Source organism: Leptinotarsa decemlineata, unplaced genomic scaffold (genome assembly GCF_025532065.1).
Source record: "Leptinotarsa decemlineata unplaced genomic scaffold, Ldec_3_MD MMD2_tig00026314_RagTag_RagTag, whole genome shotgun sequence".
Taxonomy (NCBI): domain Eukaryota; kingdom Metazoa; phylum Arthropoda; class Insecta; order Coleoptera; family Chrysomelidae; genus Leptinotarsa; species Leptinotarsa decemlineata.
The window spans coordinates 6,155,970-6,178,676 of record NW_027412684.1 but is presented as its reverse complement, the minus strand read 5'-3'; the positions used below and the strand labels follow the sequence as shown (position 1 = coordinate 6,178,676).

Genomic DNA, 22,707 nt, shown 5'->3' with positions numbered 1-22,707 from the left:
AAGTAGTCAGAAAGTCATAATATATATGCTACATATTGAAATAAATAATAATGATAATAATAATAATAATAATGAATATTCTCATGCAACACATAAATGTGAGTATGAGAATATAAAAACTCTGAAGCATAAAAATATAAAAGTGAATGGATAGAAAATAACAGTAAGAATCAACTTCGCTTGAGCTATTCGCGGGCAGATGGCGCTATACGTAACCTCCTTGATAGGTTGTTCAAAAGAAAATCAAAATAAAAAACATATTTTAAGAATTATGAGCGTTAGCGAAATTTTGTACTACAGATGAAATATTTAAATATTTTCAATTACTCGTGATTCAGTACAGAAAAAAGTTTTGAACGAAACGGAAGATACATTTTAAAATGTAATTCGATTATTCGAAAGCAAACCAGAATATGGATTTCAACAATCAAAACTTTATCGTAAATTGTACACCTGAAAAATTCAGTTACTTAAATATTACAAAAAATCGAAAAATTAGAATTGAGGTGCTTGACATACATATCAAATCAAAAGATTGATTTGAAAAATATAATTATTCATTGAAAAAAAATTTTAGTCCATTAATATTTTGAATGAAATTTCAAATCAGAACGTCAAGACTGAATTGTTTTTTGAAATTATTACCGCAAATTTTCTCTTTACTTCGAAACAAATTTCACAACTGTCCGCCCTCTGTTGGAGACTTACTGCATCTCATTATTACTAGAGAATTCAAGACCTCAAACCAATGCTCAAACTTTATTATGTTGTTTGAGAGGAATTTTACGCCGTCTTCGTGCGCCGTCTGTTAAAGATTCATAATACTAGTGACTAGAACTTAAAAAAAAAGTATTTTTGACAATAAATCGGACTAAAAAGTGAAAAATAAATATAGTTTAAAAAACTAAAAAACACGCTTTTGAAGAACATCGAACTAAAAAGTTAAAAATATTTTTTTTATATAAGCTTAAAACAATAACGAACGAAAAATACTAGTATTATTGTGAAAAAAGCGTGGGCGCTTCGTGCCATATTTTTATATATCAAGCGTACGTCACTTTTTTCACAATAATACTAGTATTTTTCGATCGTTATTGTTTTAAGCTTATTTAAAAAAAATATTTTTAACTTTTTAGTTCGATGTTCTTCAAAAGCGTGTTTTTTAGTTTTTTTAAACTATATTTATTATTGTTAATTGATCGAACGGGGATGCTCAAGTTGCATTACAACAGAATGCTAGGTAATGCGTTCTGTTGGAATGCAGATGGAGCAGATGGATCAATTAACAATAAAAACTGATACAATTTTGAACAAAAAAACGCGTTTTCTTTCTTAGGCCCGGGACTTGTCAGCTCATGTGTTACTTTCTTGAAGATATAGAATGTTATTCGAATTTGAAGTGTCAACATATCAAAAATGTTTTGAATGCAACTTCTGATAAGTCACCGACATGATATGAATAATGCAGGGTATTTACTGAACATTATCAAAAAGGTTCTATCTGGAAGCTTTTGTGACATAATGAATCAGTCTCAATCATTTGGAGTTTGTTTCCAATATTTATACATAAAGAAACAAAGCAAAAAATGAGCACCAAATGTTATGAATCCCTGCTCCCTTCGAAAGAGGTACAGAGTGACGAAAATTCTTTAGGAATCCACCTAGAATGGCATCAAAGAAAGCATCTGTTCTTCGAAAGGTTTCAGATCCTTACGATGATAACGTTTTAGCTAAACTCCCGGCAAACTTTCTGAGCTGTATCTATTCTTTTAATGTGTCGAGCAAAATGAATATTTCATATTGAGGTCAATTTCACCGAAACTTATAATAATAAAACAATAGTCAACGGAATAAATTTCATATATATTTCCTGTATCAATCCCTTCAAACAAAAGTAATATAGTTTTTTTGCAGGCAAGCGAGTTTCTACTCATCTCATACCGATCACCGGAGGAAACTACACCGTAAATAAGGATGTGATGTTCACCAATGATTTATCAGCCAAAAATCTCTTCGCAGCGGAGTTCCTGAACGACGTGATCGTACGGGACGGGAAACTCGATATTCTTCTGAAGGATTCCAAAGTGAAGCAATTCGTCACTGGAATGAAATCCTTCGAAAATTTAGAACTGTTAGACGCCATAAACTTGCAAGGGAAAATAAAAGGCAAACCTTTCGATAGTATGAATCCGATAGTTAGAGTCGATTCCAGTCTCGAGAAGGATGAGGATGTGAGGATTACTGGGGATGTAATAGTAGAGGAGGTGATTATATTAGGCGATATCGTAACGGCAGACGGAAAGAATTCCCTATTGCGACTACAGAAGAGCGGGTTCAAATTAAACGAGACTGTGATACCGATGCGAATGAGATTTTCCCAGGTATGTGTACAAGAAAGTGGTTGAAAAAATACGGCGGATATAAAAAAAATAAACAAATGTAATTTTTTACATACTTTATTCGTCCACCCCTAGTTATGATTTATACCCGCTGGGGTATGTATTCGTTTATTCCGCTCACGCTGCTTTTTGAAATACTTTCGATTGGAGCTACGGATGCTACGGAATAAAAAAATGCTGTTGATGTACTAGTGGTTGGTTTCAATAAGAACATTTGACTCTCACAATAAAAAATACCACATTTGCGGGTCCAGGTAATTTCTCCATTGATATAAAAAAGAAAATGGACGAATATTTTGTAGAGCTGCACCAGTGATGAAGTCGAATTAACCTCAAAAGTAAAACATCATCAGAACCGGATGATGCATTTCTTAATGTTTTGAAAGTAATTTCCGATAGTGAACCTCGAACATACAAATCAATTCAGGGAACTGAGATTATAAAAAAAAAAGGAAAGGAGAGAAAAAACACCTCAAAGGTGCTGCTTCGTTCCCTCCTGTTCATAAAAGAGGACATATGCCTCATCGCTAACAAGTGACTTTGGCGAAATTGGGAACACGTGCGAATCGTTGTATTTATGCCACGTGCCACTATATGGGTGTCTGCAATATGCTGTGTGATGCCCGTTGTGAGTAGTCCCACTGTGATTTGAAAGTGCATATAGATTATAACGACAAGGAGCCACACTGTCTGCTGCATAATTGCTCATATCTAATTCATCTGAAGAAAAGTCAATGGAAACATTCAATTTGCCTGTGAATCTTTCCGTTGCAGAGAATCTTTTCAAATGAATTACTAAAATCCGGGAAACTTATAGATTGATAAGGACATTTTCTTCTTTGCTTGCACCTCGAACACATTGATTTTTCATCTCCATCCAGAGTTTCTTCTCTTGTGAAGGAATCCAAGCAATGTGACAAAAACTCAATTGGCCAGTTCTTTGTGGTATGGGAAGAGACAAATCCCAGAAAGAATCGAAAGTTACTGAAGTGCACACAGTGTGTGCACTTCATAGTGGATTTCAATTGACCAACGAAATAGTCTACAATCTTAGAGTTGTTCATATTCAAATATCTCAGACAAGACTCTTGTGCTTTTCTGCTGTCGCTCAATTTTTCGTCGATCTCCGTTAAGATCGGTTCAGGTTTCTCAGTAATTCTGTTGAGGTCCTCATGTAAACCTTCTGAAAGATATCGAAGGAATTCGTGGGCGTCTTGATGGGCAAAACCCATGAATCTAGGGGCATATCTTCGAATCTGACTTTTGAAGTAGACTGAGTTAATTACTCTATCAGATGAATTTTCTGACCACAATTCCTTGATAACTTCTGCGAACGCTTTGATTAAAACACCTTTCATACTAGAAATACTAGTATTGATATCTTCCATGTATGTATCGTTTTTTAAGTATTCCAGCAACCATCCCGTCTTTGATAAACATTGGATTACACTGTTCATGAAACAGGTGTTTCCAAGATTTTTTAACCCATTGAACTCAAGAGTTTTGACTGAAGAATGTATCACCGATCTATTGTTGTAACTGTCAATACTATATTTGCCACTACTATCTTCTTCTGAGTAAACACGGATACGATGATTCACCCCTTTATTGGATTGCTAGCAGAACTGCTCGAAACTGAATTGGATATTCGTTCTTTAGGGGACTGTGAGGGCTCAGCCAGAGGACTAAATCCAGCCTCATTCAGAGTTCCCACTTCCTTTTCTGTCAAAGCTTCACCGTTTTGATGCGAGTCTTCCACCACACTGCACAACTCCAGTTCTTGCACTATCTGTACATATTCGTTGCGTCGCGTGGAAACATGATAATTGGATAGCGGCATCGGTGTGCTCGATTTGGGATGAGGATAGGATAGGATTGGCTGTACTATCATAGGTAGATGCCGATTTATTTTATTCATGGGAAACATTGATAATTCACTTAGGGCTTTTGATTGAGGAACTGTACCTTAATATAAAGCTGCATTTCCTCTTTGAATCAGAATGCTAATTTTTTGAATCAAGAAAGAGGTAGCTCGTGGGTCATTCGTCTCTTTGGAGATCCTAATGCCGATTTCATGAATGAACTCCAATGCTTGGGGGCTTAAGGTACCAAATGTATTGCATAAAAAATGAAATTATCTCCCAAATAATTGTATTTTCGTGTTTTCGATAATTCCGCTGATGAAACTGCTTCACCGCTGGATACAGAAGTCGAAGGAACGTGACAAGGAGCCAAAGTATCCACCGTTTTTTCTCTCCGTCAAGGAATGAGAGTCATGTCATCTGGTCGTTTCCCATCATCAGTGCAAGTGCCTGGGGGTTCTGAGAGGTATATTTGCCGAACTCAAGGCACGTTTGATGACACCATTTACAGCTTGATGACGGGTAAAGCGCCCGGCGCTATATCTACAACTCAATCCATGATATTCTCAGGTGTCTACTTCCACTCCACATTTGCATTTGTGTTGAACAGAAATATTGGAATCTAGTCGAAGGCCTACAGCAACTCTTAAAGATTCATTGTCCAATAATGTACCAAGGGATGAAATTGATAAGGCATCCAACCAAGCGCCTGCATGTTTTGACGACACTGCTTTTATACGTGCCTTATCTATAGGAGATTTAGCGAAGTCTAACAAAGTATTCAAGGCATTTTTTACAAGAGGAGTATCCCAGGTTTGTTGAAAATTTTTTCTGGTTCTTGGTACTTCTAGATTAGTTCGTGAGATCCATAGTTGTTCGGACTCCCCCAAATTGTTATCCGATGGAAAGGAGGGTGGTGAAATTGAATGTATCATATTGATCACACTATAACTTGAAGAGAGGAAGGTAGGTAGTGGAAGGTCAGTGATTGTACGAATGCCTAAACCTCCATAAGATACAGGAAGAGTAGCTTGATGCCATGCATTGCTCTCCAATTGATCATTCAATAAAAGTCAAAGAGTGGTAAGAATTTCTTCATCAAACTTGATCAGATACATTTGGTGATGCCAGGTTGGAAAACATCTCATAAGATGAAGGAGCTTTTGAATAGTCAAACAGTTTCTGGGAAGATGGAAAGCTACATATCTTGGAAGAGCATGAACACGAGAAAGCATAATTCTGAAATTATGTAATTTTTCCTCAAAAAAAGTGATGAATGATTTTTCTGTGAGAGTAAGTTCTGTCAATTATTTTGATTCCAGGAGCAATGTCATTGAATTTTCTCGAAATATTCAAATCAGGTTCACTTAGAAAATGCAGTTCAGATTTATGGAAGTTTAGTTCAAGCCCAATTTCCTTTGACTTTTTAATAACAGACGAAAGAGCATTGAGAACTTCTTTATAGTCTCCTCCCAGAGAACCGTCATCTAAATACCGAACATTGAACTCTGTTTTCAAATTTTTGATGATATTGTCTATTGACAGGCAAAAGAGAGCAGGCGCTAATGGATCCCCTTGCTGTACTCTACGCTCTGATGATATTGTGTTTTCATCAAATGTCAGTATAGAAGGCTGTAGCATTGAAATACAAAAGGATATAACTCTGGAACACTATTTTGAACCGATTTCAAGATGAAGTCTCGATTCAGCATATTGAAAGCATTCTTATAATCCAATTTAAGAAAAACTTTTCCGTCCTTGGACTTGTGTTCATGAATATATCACAACCACTTGGATATCCAAAACCATATTGAAATGGATGAAAAATATTTCCTAGTTTTTCCTTCAGCTTGAATGAAGCCAGTTTTGAAACTGAACGGCGAAACACATTGCCGACGGCAATCGGTCTAATTCCATCATCTTTCTTTTTCAAAGCACATAATGAACCACCAAATAAAATAGGACAAATTTCTTCGTTCACAGTACCTGATAGCAAAACATTACAAAGGGCTGTTAGCGATGATAAAATCCTCGATGCAGCAGAACTAGCATTATAACTTATCAAGTCCTGCAGATGGCCTCAAAGAACCCAAACCTCCAGAAGAACTAGTACGAAAAGACATAATTGCTTGACGAACTTCATTCTCATTCACTACTAAAGGACTGGTTGAACAGGAGTTAGTTTGGTAACAAATTTGAGTTTTTGACTGGGGATGCTTGGACTGGAGTTCACGAAAGGTTTCCATGCTAAAATTTGCCAGTTTGTCATCGGAACATAAAATTTTCACAGCTCCTGAAAGATCTCCATCTGATACTTCATTCAACACCATCTTGATTAGGATAGACTCCGGATTTTTAGATTTCTTGGTGAATTTTATTTCAGCAGCTCTCTCTTGAGCGCTTACGCCACTCAAAAACCTCTTGCAACATTTATAGCACTCAGTCGAAGTGTTTTTCAATTTAACGTGAAATTTGATTTGTTTGATTGATACGTTGCTCCTATTTTTTGTCACACATGGTTCTCGGCACGAGAAAAAAAAACGTTCGTTTCAAACCGCTACTGTACAAATACTATAATAGTGACAAAAACGTGTTTTGGTCCGTGAATAGAGAATATTTCCAGATACCCAACGCACTACTCGTTTTTCCCCACACCTCTAGAGCGCCCTTTAGGTGCGCAGTGTCGTTTTAATAGCCGGATCTCGTATATCTGTTTAAAATTCTGTTCAAAATCTGTTTTTCCGTTAATCAGCTATCGCTGATATGAAAGAAAAGAATCAGTATCACGAGTATCAAAGATAATCGAGGTTAACCGAGGTCGAGGGCCAAATAAATGTATATATCCAAAAGCTCACTAAAACTATCCCGTTTCATTTTTGCTTAAAATAATTCTGTTGAAATGTTCTTCCACCAGAACTTTCTGAGTTTTTTTGCAATGACTTTCTGAATACGTTGTGGTGGGTTGAATTCAGAGATCTCCCAAAACACCTCCAAGAACTTTCAGATTGAATAAATCGTTAAACCTGTGCAAGAAGGTTTAACAATTTGTAGTTCAGATCAGATGATAAGTAGGCAAATATTGATTCCACATTCAAAGTTGCAGAGATTCAAAAAGTAGAACCAACAAATAATTGACGCAAATCAATCGGCCGAAACTATCACTAGATGGAATGAAAAATTGCTGCTGTACTAGTGGTTGGTACTACTACTGGTTGTACTACTTAGTCAAAAATTTTGAGTAAGTAAACGTTAGAATATGCATATTTTTCTGGTTATAACTGGAAAAATACATAGTGTCCATTTGAAAAATTGAATTGTTACTGTTTGAGAACAGATGGAGCTTGAGAACGGTTTCATGGAGCATACTATATATAATTTCCACAACTTGAAATACTCAGAATGATCACAGCACAAATTTAAAGTAATTTTTGTGAACGTGCAAGAGGTGATTGAAAAAGTCTGCATAATAGTATTTTCTTAATTCTTATCAGTGCCGAAACAAACATTCAAAAATAAAAAATACTGAAAAAACTTGATGAATAGTGAATCAAATGATGAACATATCATCCATAAAGAAAAATTGAACATATTGATAGAAAGGATAGTCGCATTATACACTTCATATTTGTGACCATGAGCTAATGAACAGAAGAAAAGGGCGGAGTTCACTTCATTTGTAGACAAGACCTCTACTGCCCAAACTTTATCAACCTTATCCAAGTATTAGCATCATCACACATCCTTCCATAAACGAATGTTTCAAGTTTATATAGAGAAAAGAACATAGAAAATAGAAAGAAAAGTTAAGATTGGCTACAAATATATTTCTTGAATTTCATTTAAGTTCCAGAGGTAAAGATAAAGAGTTGTATATAGTGCATATTTGATGTGAAAAACAGCGATTGAAAAATTCAGTTCTGAACTTTGGTGGCGTTAGTGTACCTCTGAAACTTACATTCACATTATGAATATGAGAGATTAGAGCGAAATGTGATTTTGCGATGCAAATAGGAGGGTTTTTTGGTAATTATAATTTTGTGGAACAAACAAACAGCATGAAAAAGTCCTCCCTTCAACATATTCAACCCTAATGACGTTGCTACTGCTAATCAAAAATTGAATGAAGATTTAGTTCGTCTTATTTCAGCATCTGAAGCTCATAACCTCAAAATTAATTCAAACAAAACTAATCTGCTTGTTTTTGGTACTAATGGTAGCTTGGTGGAGAGACATATTAATATTGTTATTGGTGATACAGTAATATGCCCCACGAACGTGGAAAAAATTTAGGTATCGAAATGGACGTGAATTTAAGGTTTAAAAAACATGTCACAAAATGTGTTCAAAGAAGTTACATGAGTTTGAAAATGCTTTATCCTCATCGTCATTTATTATCAATAAGTTTGAAAATAAAATTAACAAGTGCTCTTGTGTTGAGTCATTTTGCATATTGTGATGTTGTGTATGGTTCATGCCTGGATAAAAAAGATATTTTAAGAACTGAGAGAGTTCAAAAATCATGTCTTAGGTATATATATATATATATATATATATATATATATATATATATATATATATATATATATATATATATATATATATATATATATATATATATATATATGGTATTAGAAAATATGACAGAATTTCATATAAACTTAAAGAAACCAATTGGTTGACTATGGAAAATACATGTGTTTTACACTCGGCTACCCTCTTTCATAAAATATTGATTAACAAATGTCCATCATATTTGTATAACAAAATAAGATTTCGTAGCGATGTACACACTCTAAATTTGAGGTTTAAAGGGTTACTTTCTCCGCCGCCCCATCGAACCACTCTATATCGACGATCCTTCAGTTATAATATATATAGTTTGTACAATAATATTTCACAAGAATATAAAGTTAGTAAAGTTTCTTCATTTAAGTGCTGTTACAAAAAATATCTCATCGCTGCTCAATTATAAAGCCATTGATTTCATAGATTTTATACTGCTGAAAAATTTTCAGTAATAAATTTGACATGTTTTCTCTCTCTCTCTCTCTCTTTCCTCTCTCTTCTTCCTCTTTTTTTTCTCTTCCTTTTTCATTGTTTTTTCTTTCGTTTAGTTTTCTTCTCTTCAAGGGTAGAACTAAGATCAACAGTACCCTTCCGGTACATGTTGTTTCTAGCCTTATTTGTAGTTTTTTTTAATCATTTTTATAGATTGTATATTTATTTTATTTATATGGAACTACAAATAAATATTATTATTATTATTATTATTAGTATATTCAACCATCCAGCAGTAATTAGTTTATTTCAAATTCTCTCGTGTCTACGAACGCCATATATAAATCATAGGCATATATAAGTTTTAGGACCGTAAATGCAAAATTAAAAATAGACAATACTAACAATTCACACCGTATTTAAAAATGTCTGGATCCATATAATGAATCTTGTTGACATATCATGTACATAGAGATTTATAATCGGAAGATCTATTGACCTGTCAGTAAAGAATGAGTGACCTTGATCTTCGTCTGATCAATTACATAGTGTTACATTCTTGTGGTGCACTGTTTACAACCTTTGGTGCAGTAATGAATATTACTGGAGTTCAGTCCCAACACCAAACCGTTATTTTTAACACCTTGACACGTGTTTCAATCACCAAGTGACCATATTTCTCTTGAAGATGATCACTTGGTGATTGAAACACGTGTCGAGGAGTTAAAGATAACGGTTTAGTGTTGGGATAAAACTACAGTGACAACAATCACCAAGTGTTCATATTCCTCTTGAAGATGTTTACTTGGTGATTGAAACACGTGCCAAGGTGTTGAAAATAATGGTTTGGTAATGGGAGTTAACTTCAGTACTGATAATCACCAAGTGATCATCTTCCTCTTGAAGATGGTCGCTTGGTGATTGAAACACGTGTCGAAGTGGTAAAAATAACGTTTTTGTTGGGATAAAACTCTAGTAATATTCATACTGTTTCATTTTTATTATTATTGTAATAAAATCGCTGGGATAATATTTTGAAGTTACGTTTTTTTGTACAGAGCACACTCAGTATTATGTGATCACCTGTTTTTCATTTTCTCAGTAAACATAATGGGTATTTAGATGCTAACAAGTTTTCTTCAAATTTTCAGCACATAAACGTCCACGAACTATCCGCAGACAAAATTAACAATATCGATCCGGCTACGTGGGTAGTAAATGGAGCAAAACAAATTCAAATCATTCCGGGATGGAAGCAGTTCGTCGGTGATTTAGAGATTACCGGTGATACGAGAGTTTTGAGAATAAATGACATCGATATGACCGAATTAGAGACTAACGTACTGAAAAAAGAAGGCGATCAAGTAATAAGAGGGAAGCATTACGTTAAATTTGTTGCAGTCGAAAAAAGGTGAGTGGTAAATTCCATTTTAGATGAAGTCTAGCTTACTGAGTTGCAAAAAGTAATGGCCTGGAGGGAAACGCGAATCAAAAAAGAATGAAATTTGCTGACCCAATCAATCGATCGGGAGGTAATGGAAGAATAATTCAATTGGTCGGCTCACTTTGGTTGATGGAAACCGGAAATATCTTCTCAACGTGAAAACTACATAGTTTCCATGAAGTTGAGAAAGAGTGATATTGTTATAATCCAGAGTAAGTGAATCTAGGTGGGTTTATACAGTGTATCTGTTGATATTTGAACAGAAAGTTTTCTTGTGCTTTCAACATCAAACGGATTGAAAGCACTTAACCAATTTGGTAGTAAAGTGCCGAAAAGTACTCTTCTCAATTGGAACATTCGAACAATTTTTATAGTCTGACCGCGCTGGTCATAAAAGATAATGAAGCTGTCGACTCTCTTACAAAATAGGGTATTGCAAGCGGTTCCATAAAACCAGAATCTATCACTGGTATCGCTTTAGACTTTGATAAACAAACAGTGTACACCTGGATTGCAAGAAGATTCTTCGACTCCTAGCTCCAAGGCATTCCGAAGTCAGTTACCAAATAATTGTTAGACTACAATAGGGATGGCCTACTTTGTCTGAACCTTCTGTTAAGGCTCCGTCACAAATCGTGGTGGCACCCACACACTGCTCGGGTCAGCTTTCATTCAGTATTGTCATTGTCATGGAGACGACAGTGACGTTAGCTGCGGTTTTAGCAATAAAAGTAAAATATGCTAAGAAAAAACACTCTAAATGGCCAAAAGATTGATTTCTAAAAAGGAAACAATTCTCTCTCAATTTATTGGAGGAATTGCGGTTAGAACCTGGTGATTGGTTTAATTATCGGAGAATGGATGAAGATACATACCTAGAACTACTTAGGTTAGTAACGCCTTTAATCAAGAAAGAGGTCACTTTAATGAGACAAAGTATAACCCCCTATGAACGTCTGACAGCCACTTTGAGATTTATCGCTACCGGAAGAAGCTACGAAGATTTGAAATTTTCAGCGATAATATCTCCTGAAGCTTTGGGACACATCATGCCCGAAACCTGTAGAGGTATATACCATGTTTTGAAGAAAGATGTTCCTTGCATCGAGTCAATTCTCATTTTCTATTGGTGCCGATGAATACATTTTCGTTAACTTGGTTAATATCTCCTCGTACGCCCTATTCTCTCTGTCAACATACTCGCCCGATTTGACTTTCCAGAGACATGAAAAGTTTCTGTACATTTCAATAAATTCCGTCATAAATTGTTCAATGCATGCCACACTGCCACACACCGACCGGATTCCCCGAATAGTTTTGCACGTCGCGTAATCCTGTCGAAAAAGAACCACGTCTGTGGTGGCCTTTAGAAGACAGTTAGCCTCTTCTGTTTGGAAAATGAGGAAACAGAACATACTATGTTCCTGCCCTGCTGTGGACCGAATTAGGATTTCAGAGTTTGATATAGATTCACTTTTGTCATATGTCTTGAAAGATCACTCATCATATGGGCTGATCGGCTTCATTGAGAAGCTGAATTTATTTGTTATAGTGTGCCACAATATAGATGCCACAACAAGCCCGTGCGGGTTACAGTAGGGAGTCGAATATACTCGCTTTGAACCTACCTATCATTATAATACTCGTTATTCAATTACACATTATACAAGTATACTGTGGTCAATGCAATTCAGAAATATTGAGAAAGCTTCAAGATGGTGTCACTTTCGGCTATGGAATTTTGTGTATTTATAACCTGTATCTAATTCTGAATCGATTATACCGAAAGTAGTTTGCTATTTTGAATGGAACACCCTATATGTTCGGATGCTGGAAAATATTTTAAGTAGACTCCGTGTATTATGACCATCATTTTTCATTTCGAGAAACACTTTTGCCAAATAACAAAAACACTGCCTTACAGGAATTCTTCAAAGTCAGTGTTTTTTATTAAAACACAGGTTCTAATTCTACCTGTCAAAGTAGTAGTATCATCAGCAAAAATGGATCATATACAATTCTGTATTTGGTATTGAATCATAAAATAAATAATTTTTGTAATGAATTTATGTGGTTCGTGTGACTTGGTTATGTTGTTGATGTAATATTTTACTTGAACCAGTAGCTTTTCCTCTCGACTGGATAATCAATACAAACAGTCATCGATCCACAGAATAGCCGGTAGCAACATCTGCAAAATCAATTCGGTACAAAAACAACTAAAGACCTTTACCTAAACAAAAGTCGGCCCCTTCAGTTTTCTATATCTAGGGTACTACTTTGGAATTCCTCTCTTCATCCGAAGTGATCTTGCTATCAAAGATGAAACACTTAAACATCAAAATTTTGATATCATGACAACATATGAAATCACTGGATTCATAAGTTGTGTCTTATATTTAAATCCAGGTGACACGAAAAATATAGCAGTACTATTAATACCATGGATTTTTCGAGAATCAGTCATTCCACAGTTACTTTATATTTTGAAATACCAGGCTTTGCTAAGATTACAAATGACCCAAACCCATTTCCCTTTCGAGTAAGTTACATTGCCAATAACCTGAACTGTGAAAAGACTGAAATTGAAATCGTGATAAGAAATCTTCACGATTATTTCCGAAACTTTCTCTAGCTGGACGTTTGTTTCAATAACAAACCTTTTGATTATGGACTCTGGTTTCATCTAGTCGTCTACTTGCAGTAAAAGCTGTAGACAAGAGGAGGCAATTTTTCATTTATCAGTTGATGTGTCTCTTTTGTTATATTTGTCTTCGTTGGGAAAGGTGTCTAAGCTTACTTGGACTTAGGATTGTTTTTAGCGAATGCTTTGTTTTAGGGTCTGGTTTCATATGAAGTTTTTTTGATGAGCGTTTAACAATTTCACAAAAGTCTAGAATTTGTCAACTGGCAAAGGAAGATGGTTAGAAAAAAAGGTAAACTTTATTTGCTGAAAAATGTCTAGCCCAATCCATTCATTTTCAGGGAAACACCATCCAACATTCTCACTGCCGGATATTTCTCTTCGACAGTATATCTTATCAAACGAATTTCAACACAGCCCAACATCAAGTAGGACGTGATGAATGACCTGTCATTAAACCTAATAAATGAACTATCGAACATGCACCAGATATTTTTTACTCTTTAACCTGTTATTGACTGGCTCTAGGAAATATAACTTTTCCTACTTATCGAAAGACCCCTTGAGTTTAACATTTTGAGCGACTATTGATATGGTTTCAGAAAGCAAACATTGCCTTTCTACCATGTCACCCTAAATTAAAATAAAACAATCGAGAAGGATCTCGGAGCGATACCCCATTATACTTCCAATCCCTTTGACCATATCTGGAATGAATGTTCAATACCTGAACATTGATGTTATGATTTACCTCAGCTTTCTCGAATACAATTCCTTACAAGTGGGAATCGATGGTTCTCTTCACGATCAGCTTTGGTATTACTGAGGATTCATATTGCCACCAACTCTTTTTTTGTCGTACATCAGTGACCTATTGAAGAGGACTGAAAATTCAATATATCACTCTGCTGACGACAGCAAAGCTGTCTTTTTTCCATTCATATGCCAATGCACAGCTGTCGAAGAACATCTTTGCCGACAAAAAGAAGTTTCATATTTTAATGAAGACACCTTAGAATGACACTAATCAATTACAAAAACTAAAAATAGTTTATATAAAGCGTAGGTCGAAAGTTTTGTTTCAAGGCACGGAGAACACAATTTTAGTCATTAGGATTTATAACGCTTTGGTCAAACTTTAGGTATTACTAGTGGCAATCATATTAATTTTTTTATGAAAATAATTCGAGTAAAAATACAAAATACACTTCTACGTAAGAAATGTGGTTTCTATCCAGGTAAAACTGAAACCTCTGGCGTAAAATAAATCCAAAACGAAAATTGTTTTTTTGTACTAACTAGTTAGTCTATTCCACCTCCTGACGACGCCACATTGGTTGGTGAAATGTGGGTCGATAAAATTGTTGCAGCTCTGAAGTTAGGGAAAAATACTTTTTTGTATATATCCAGATTACAATTTTGTAGGATTTGATGATCTCAGAAAATTATTTGAAATTTTGAGCCTGGAAAATATAAGACGGCATACGAGTCAATTTAATACGTCAAATAATCTACAATTGTCTTTACCGCTCCCAGGTGAGAAATTTAAAAATGACAAGGAACTCCGTTGAATTCACGAAATTTACTACTTTTTCAACATGCTTATATTAGCTTCACTTGTATGTTTGTTTGTAGCTGATTTCTTTGGACTCGATTTTGGCTAACTTTAATTAACACACTTATATTATTTCATTAGTTCGGACTTCCATTGCCTACTATGATATAAATTGATTTGAAATCCCTGAAAGAATCTATAAACAATTAAAGAGATCAGCTGAAAAATAACAATTATGTTAAGCAAAATAACTGAAATTACAATGAAATAAAATACAAGTAACAATCAACAATCAAAAAATCGAACTATAAACACGAGACGAAAAATAAAATCAAAAGATTTCAAAGCCCAAGTTACTTCACGATTATTAGTATCCACAATCGTCTTCGGGTGATAACTGGACTTCACCTATCCCCTCTTTCTTCTCTCCGCTTCATCAGTTTTAACGGGAGCTGACCGTTAGGCGGGAGTTGGTCGTGTTACGCTTAATTATAGGTTTCCATATGTTGCGTATCTCTACGCTAGCTAGCTGGGCTGAAAGCGTCGTTGGACAACATATATGCGGCTCCTTTGATTTTTTTCCCAAACCAATGTTCTTCCTTATGGATGATTTCAGCTTGAGACCTCTTGATGTTGTTGATGAGTCCACACATGCTCTGCTATTCCTGATTTGCTGGTTTCTCCTCACAGTGTGTGTTTCTTGTGCTCGGTCGCAGTCCGCGTTTGGTGGCCTGGTTTTCGTGAGGCTACTACGGATAGTGTTCCCAGATCTGAAGTAGGTTCTGGTGTTATTGTTGGACCCAATTCTTCTTATCCTTTCCGACAATCCTCTGATGTAGGGAAGTGCAAGTACTGGTTGTGGCGGCTTCTCTTCCTTGTGAGACTCTTGCTGTCTTCTAGCCAAAGTCTGTTCCAACATCACTTTGGAGTAACCATTCCGTTGAAGGTCATTTTTGATGATGCCTAGTTCCTTTTCCAGACCTTCCTTTGTATTACAGAGCCCGAAAGCACGCGGTCTACTAGAGTCTTGATAATTTCTCTCTTAGTCGATTGATGATGGTTGGATTTCTAGTTCAGATACTGTCCCGTGTGACTGAGTTTTCGGTATATAGATGTTTTCCATTTAGTGTCGGTCATCTTTACCAATACGTCTAAAATTGGCAATTCGTTGTGGACTTCCTTCTCCATTGTGAAAGTGATGGAAGGACTCACGTTGATGATGTGCTTCAGGAAGGTATCTAGTTCTGCATTCCTATAGTTCCATATTATGAAGGTGTCGTCCACGTCTCTCAACCAGACTTGGGGTTTCTTGTGAGCTTCTTCAATGGCCAGAGTTTCAAACCACTCCATATTGTTGGCTATAACCGACGAAAGTGGCGATCCCATTGGCAGTCCATCATTTTGAAAATTTGGAAATGTTGTGTCGTGAGCGACTCTTTTTGTCAAGAATGAAATGTCCCGTCAGTAGGCGGAAACACCAAAAAGTTTCGGCGTCTTGTCTGTGTTTTTGGTAAACAGAGTTTGCTAGGTACGTGGAAACGGCCGGCGACAACAACAAGTAACTATTCTAACTAACTAAGATAAGATAAGATTTAGATATAAGATATATTTGTGATTTGTATTCTGTTTGAAACTGTTTAATCCCAGTACTTTCCACAAAAGTTCAAATTCGTGATGGGACATTTTCGTAAAATTATGAAACGATGATCTCAGTTCCATTCATTCCCATGTCATCATTTATCAAATCTGCCACAATTTTATCCGTTCCATATTCTATTCATCTTCTCAACAATGGTTTCTTCTAGTATCTTGGTTTTTTTGCTTTCGCTTCTTTCGCTTAAACGTTTGGATTCTAAAAAAAATCGCAGCCCATTATAAAAACGCAGTCTAGAGAAGGCATGGTAAGAACTGTTCGTATAATGGAAACGATAGAAAACACTGCACAACAAAACAGGCGAACCAGACAAGTTTTTGTCTGTCTGTTGGAATTCGAGTGTCAAGTTTGTTTTCGAAACTAAAACAAGTTTTCTGTTTCTGTTTTTGTAAACGAAACTAGTCGCAAGCGAGTCCGTTTGGTGGAAATTCGCCTTTAGTGTTCAGTCTTCTAAATAGTTCTACCTGTATTGAAAAATTATATTTTCAGCCCCAATTATATTCAATAAGTAGAATTTAGAATCTGACATGAAATTAATCCATCGAAAACACCTTTTTTGTTCTGATGACTTATTATTATTTTTCTTTCACTACGAAAGTATTGAAATAGTTATAAAGAACAAAACTGGAGGGTCATGTAGAGCAAAATCACAGGACAAACTCTGCTCTTTTGTTTTCAGATTGATTTCAAGGAATACAACGTTCGGCCCTCGTCCTTGGAAAGACGTGATAACAACGACCGGAGAGCAAGAAATAACAGGAACAGTCCTATTCAGGGGAAACGTATCTGCTAACTTCACAACAGCGAGTACATTGAAAGTCGATGGTCTGATCAATGATTTGAATTTCTCAGAAATCACAAACGACGCAGTTACTGTGAACACCCCCTTCAAAGTTTTTGGCACGAAAACATTTCAGAATATAACTGTCGATGAGTTGAACATTGTCGACGACTTCGATTTCAGCCAGTACCTGGATCCGAGCAGAAATGTTTTCATTATGAAAAACCTGAACAACTTGGAGAATTTGACAGTTGAAAATCTTCATTTCAGTAACAAGTTCAACACTGTTGATCAAAGTAGTTTGTTAACTTCTGGAGAGGAAGAAAACACTACGTTGATTATTGATGGAGATAAAAACATTGAGAGAATTGTTGTGTACGGAAATGTATTCGTCGAGTCCAACCGTATAAATCACGTTGATCTAGAAGATTTTCAATTCAAAACCGTGAAAATAGATGAACCGTTTCATTTTGATTTTGTCGATTTTGGTAAGTACTGCATCTTTTTCAATTTGATAAAATCTGAAGAATGAACTCTCTAAACATAAAGGATTCATTGTATTTCGGTAAATTTTTTCGCTGATTATGATGACACTCAGAGAGAACTTAGAAATGACTTCTTTCGGTGTTATGTTAAGAATTATAATTCTAGTTGAGTCGAAAGGGGTGCTTGGTTGATATTTATGGCAAAAATCATGGTATGTCTAAAAATCATGGTATGTCACTAGTTTCCCGTATAGTTAATATCAAAAAACATAAACTTACAAGACTGAAGATAAGTGAGTTGAATCGTTTTTTCCAGTTTGAGAGCCGTTGTCTGCAGTTTTTTAAGCCTGTTGTTTTGTCTTTAAATGCGGTTAATATTATCAAAGGCAATGGATAATAGACAGAAGAGAAAAATGTTCTTTCTCAATTTTAAAGTATAAAGCATACCCACGAATTTGTTGACAAGATTTTTTTGTTCACTCAGTTGCATAAACAAATTTTGATCTGGAATCCCGATTTTAATATAAATCTCAGCAAATGATGAGGGAATTTATTTCCGATTAATTCACATCGAATAGATTTCTATTATAATGAATTTCCACAATAAATTTTATTTAAAACTCGTTTCCTACATGGTAGCTTCATCAGTTATTGGTAAGTTTCTGCACCGGTAACTAATGAAGCTACCATGTAGGAAAACGCGTTTTAAATAAAATTTGTGAAAATTCTATAATTATTATCATGGATCAATTTTCTAGTATTCATAAAGATTTCCTGATGGGAACCGATTTATGCACATTATATGGAGAAAATATAATGTTTGAAGTTGGTTGACAATGTTTCGTGGTGAATTTCATTAGTTCGGACGTCTTTTGTCTAATATGATATGAATTGATTTGGAATCCCTGAATGAATCTATAAAAAATTAAAAAGATTAGCTGAAAAATAACAATTATATTGAGCAAAAAAAATTGATATTACAATGAAATAAATTACAAGCAACAATCAAAAATTGAACTATTGACACGAGCTGAGAAATGAACAATTATTTACAAGGAATGAAAATTGAAATTTAAGATTCCAAGCCCAGTTAGTAACTCCATACAAGTGAGGAGGTATTAGCGATGATCTTCCTTTTTCCGAAAAATATACTTGGTGTTTTTCCAAAGTCTGATACAACTTCCTTTCTAATGATGCAGTAGGGTCCTGTGCGATCTACGTGTATTTTCCTTTCTGAAGCATCTCTACTATCTTCTGTTCGTAGAGATCAGTATCCATCACTACGGTAGCGTTTCCCTTATCTGCAGATAGCATCTCTTGATGGTGTTATCTCTATGTAGGCCGTTTAGAGCTCTCCGTTCTTCATTGCTGATGAATTCTTCTGCCTCGATCTGATCAATAAGGGAACTGGTGGATTCCACTGCAGTTATTATTTCCAAAGTGGGCACAGATGTTGGTGCAATGGCGAAGTTTAGACCATTCCGCAACAGGGATTCTTCTATGTCCGTGAGTGTGCGGGATCTCATGTTGATGACGGTGGCGGCTTCATAGTTGTTCTGTTTTCGATTCACATTTGGGCATTGTTTCCTCACAAACTTTCCCCACTTCCTGTTGTTGGTATTTTGCATGTCTTATCGGATCTTCTAGTACGTGCTTTCAATCTTGGCAAATATTTGACCATGATCCTCTTCCAAGGTCGCTCTTCCTATTTTTTCAAATTGTTCTGTGGCATCTTGCATCAGAGTTGACCTCTTCCAACGGTGGTTATTAATTTGAGACCTTATCAATGCTTGGCTGGCGCGTTCCAATATATGTTTGGCTCTCTCTCCTGGGGTTGGCGATTTCAGCAGAAAACCTTTGGGTACGAAATTGTTGTCTCTAGCTCTGCACAAGAAACTTCAGGTAGGATATCGATGGTGTTATCTCTACGTAGGCCGTTCAGAGCTCTTCGTTCTTCATTGCCGATGTAAGATGTTGAAACTGGTTCTCGATCTAGCTGTTCTCTGATTTTCCATCTGAACTCTTCTGCCTCGATCTGATCAATAAGGAAACTGGTGGATCCCACTGCAGTTATTATTTCCAAAGTGGGCACAGATGTTGGTGCAATGGCGAAGTTTACATCTTCGTGATATAACTTGGCTTAGAATCTTTTAATTTTTAAGTTTCATTTCTTGTTATTAATTTTTTATTTTCAGCTCGTGTTGATAGTTCAATTTTTGATTGTTGTTTGTAATTTATTTCATTGTCATTTCAGTTTTTTTCCCTCAATATAATTGTTATTTTTCAGCTAGTCTTTTTAATTTTTTATAGATTCTTCCAGGGATTTCAAATCAATTTATATAATATTAGACAATGGAAGTCCGAACCAATGAAATTCAGGAAAACTAAGTTATATGGTGAATACAGCTTTTGAATGACATCCAATAAATGCAAGCGTGGATCACTTACTATTCATTGTTTCTTCTTCTCTTTGATATCATGATTTGTTTTGAATGAATAAAGCATTGCATTTTCTGTTTTGTATCAATTCAATTCAATTCAATTTTATTTTCAGAACCATTTTACATACAGTCATTAATATCAACACAATCAGTAATGTGAAAATAAATAATATAAATAAAATAATGGATAATAATTAATTGTTTGAGTTTTTTTTTAATGACTCACTGAAGTAGACTCACGCTAGGCAAATTTAACCTGTTTTGTGATGTCTAAATCAGCGTGGCATTTGTACAATTGTATGTCTTATGTATAATTGTAATAATATGGTAAGTGAAGCTTTCCCATGGTATAGTGCTTATATACACAGTATATCCAAAACATAAGTGAGTATTTATTTCAGTATGAAGTTGGAAATTTTTCTGGGTGATTATGTACATACTTTTTCGCCTCTTTTTTGAATAGTTTGAAGGATGTTATATCTTTAAAATTTTTAGTTAAGACGTTGAATATTTTTGGAACATAAAAGAAAAAAGAATTCTGGGTAACCGTTTTATTAGAGTATTCAATTTTTACGTCCTGGTTCATTTTTGATCTAGTATCTCTTGAATGTTGCTGCGCGAAATCTGCTTTTTGATGGAACATTCTTATTAGGCAATGATGAATATATAGTGATTTAATATTTAACATGTTAGTTTCTGATATAACTCTCTTGTTGAAAAGAGTCTATTTTTTTAAGATAATTTCTAATAAAATGTTTTGAGCGGTTTGTAATGGGCTAATAGCATTTTTGAAAGTTGCATCCCAAGCAGGAATACAATATTTTATTATTGATTCGACAAGAGAGGTATAGAGTATTATAAGATTTTTTTTTGACAGTATGTCACGTAGTTCATAAAAATTGTGCATCAATACTCGGAGCCTTTTTGTTACAAAGTTGATTATGTTTCGTCCATTTTAGATGCTGATCTAAAATAACTCCGAGGTATTTTACAGATGTGGCTTGTTCTATGGTCTGACAGTCGCAAGTATTTTGATTATTACAGTGCGGTATATGCATTTTTATTTTGTAGTTTTTGGGTTGATCACGAAGGGAGGGGGAAAAGGTCAGATACTTTGTCTTGTTTACATTCAGTGAAAGTTAAGTACTATTTAGCCACATGTATATTTTTTGTAAATTTGTTTCTACTGTCTCTCTTATTTTATCCCAAGATGTTCCCGTGTAAATTAGAGCCGTATCATCGGCATAGCATATTATATCGCCTATGAAATTGTTGATTTTTGTTATACTGTTAATGTAAATAAGAAAAAGTATCGGTCTCAAAACGGTCCCTTGTGGTATACCAATTTGTACAGCCAGTTCCCTACTTATTTCATTTCCAATTTTCACTCGTTGGATTCGATTTGATAGGTAGTTCTTCATCAAAGCCAAAAAAGCATTGCCTTGAATACCATAGTTGTAGAATTTTTTCATTAATAGTTCATGGTCAACTGTATCGAAGGCCTTGGCCAGATCCAGGAAAACGGCCAAGCATTTGGTTGGCCTGTCCATGGCCTTCACAATGGTTTCGAGAAAATTCATTATGGCATTCTCCGTGTTTGAGTTTTTTACGAATCCAAATTGCCTGTCAGTTATTATATGATGTTTATCAAAAAAATTCAGTAGTCTTTTTTTGACACATTGTTCAAACATTTTGGCTAGCGTATTTATGATAGATATAGGTCTATAGTTATTAATTTGGGTTTTTTTTTTCTGCTTTGAAAATTGGTGTTACATTGCTGATTTTCCATTGCCAAGGTATGACGCTGGTTGAGAATGTTTGATTGATGATGTGGACAAGGGGGACTGAAATGCTGGTATGAATTGATTTCAGAGTCTTCGAGTTTATTTTATCGGGTCCTGGTGCGGAGTTATTCTTTAGATTTGCAATTATCATGACAATTTCATTTTTAGTTGTAGGTTTCAAAAATATTGATTGATTGATTTTAGTATCGCATAAAAAGTTTTCGGGTAAGTTTGTTTGTCTTTGGTATTTTTGGCTCATGTTTTTACCTATATCGACAAAGAATTTGTTGAATGCGTTCGATTTTGCTGCGTTATTACTAACGGTAATGTTGTTTTCTAATATGATATCATTGTTTCAATATCTTTCTTTTTATCTTCACCTCGTATGTTATTTATTATATTCCAGAATTTTTTAAAGTTTGTACCTGCATTATTTATTTGGGATTCGTAGTATTCATTCTTTGTGTGCTTTAACAGGGTACCTATTCAATTTATTTCTGTATCTTTTATATTCTGATTCTGAAACTGTTGAATATTCTTTTAGTAATTTTTTTTAGATGATCAATTACAATAATAATGGAGAAATCAACAATCAAACGATAACAACAAGTAGCGAGTGTTTAAAAAAGAAAAAATAAACCGCTTTTTTCCAATCGGGTT

General features: G+C 35.0%; 2 protein-coding genes across 3 annotated transcripts in view; one reads left to right on the top strand and one right to left on the bottom strand.

Annotated features, from left to right (window-relative positions):
* LOC111510265 (RWD domain-containing protein 2A) overlaps window positions 1-22,707 on the bottom strand; it is a 194,786-nt gene that overhangs the window by 98,243 nt on the left and 73,836 nt on the right. The window lies entirely within an intron of this gene.
* clos (closca) overlaps window positions 1-22,707 on the top strand; it is a 208,193-nt gene that overhangs the window by 111,881 nt on the left and 73,605 nt on the right. The window contains exons 11-13 of the mRNA XM_074181415.1: window positions 1,915-2,381; window positions 10,411-10,670; window positions 17,236-17,825. Of these exons, the coding sequence (XP_074037516.1) occupies window positions 1,915-2,381; window positions 10,411-10,670; window positions 17,236-17,825 (1,317 nt within the window). The remainder of the gene's footprint in view (window positions 1-1,914; window positions 2,382-10,410; window positions 10,671-17,235; window positions 17,826-22,707) is intronic.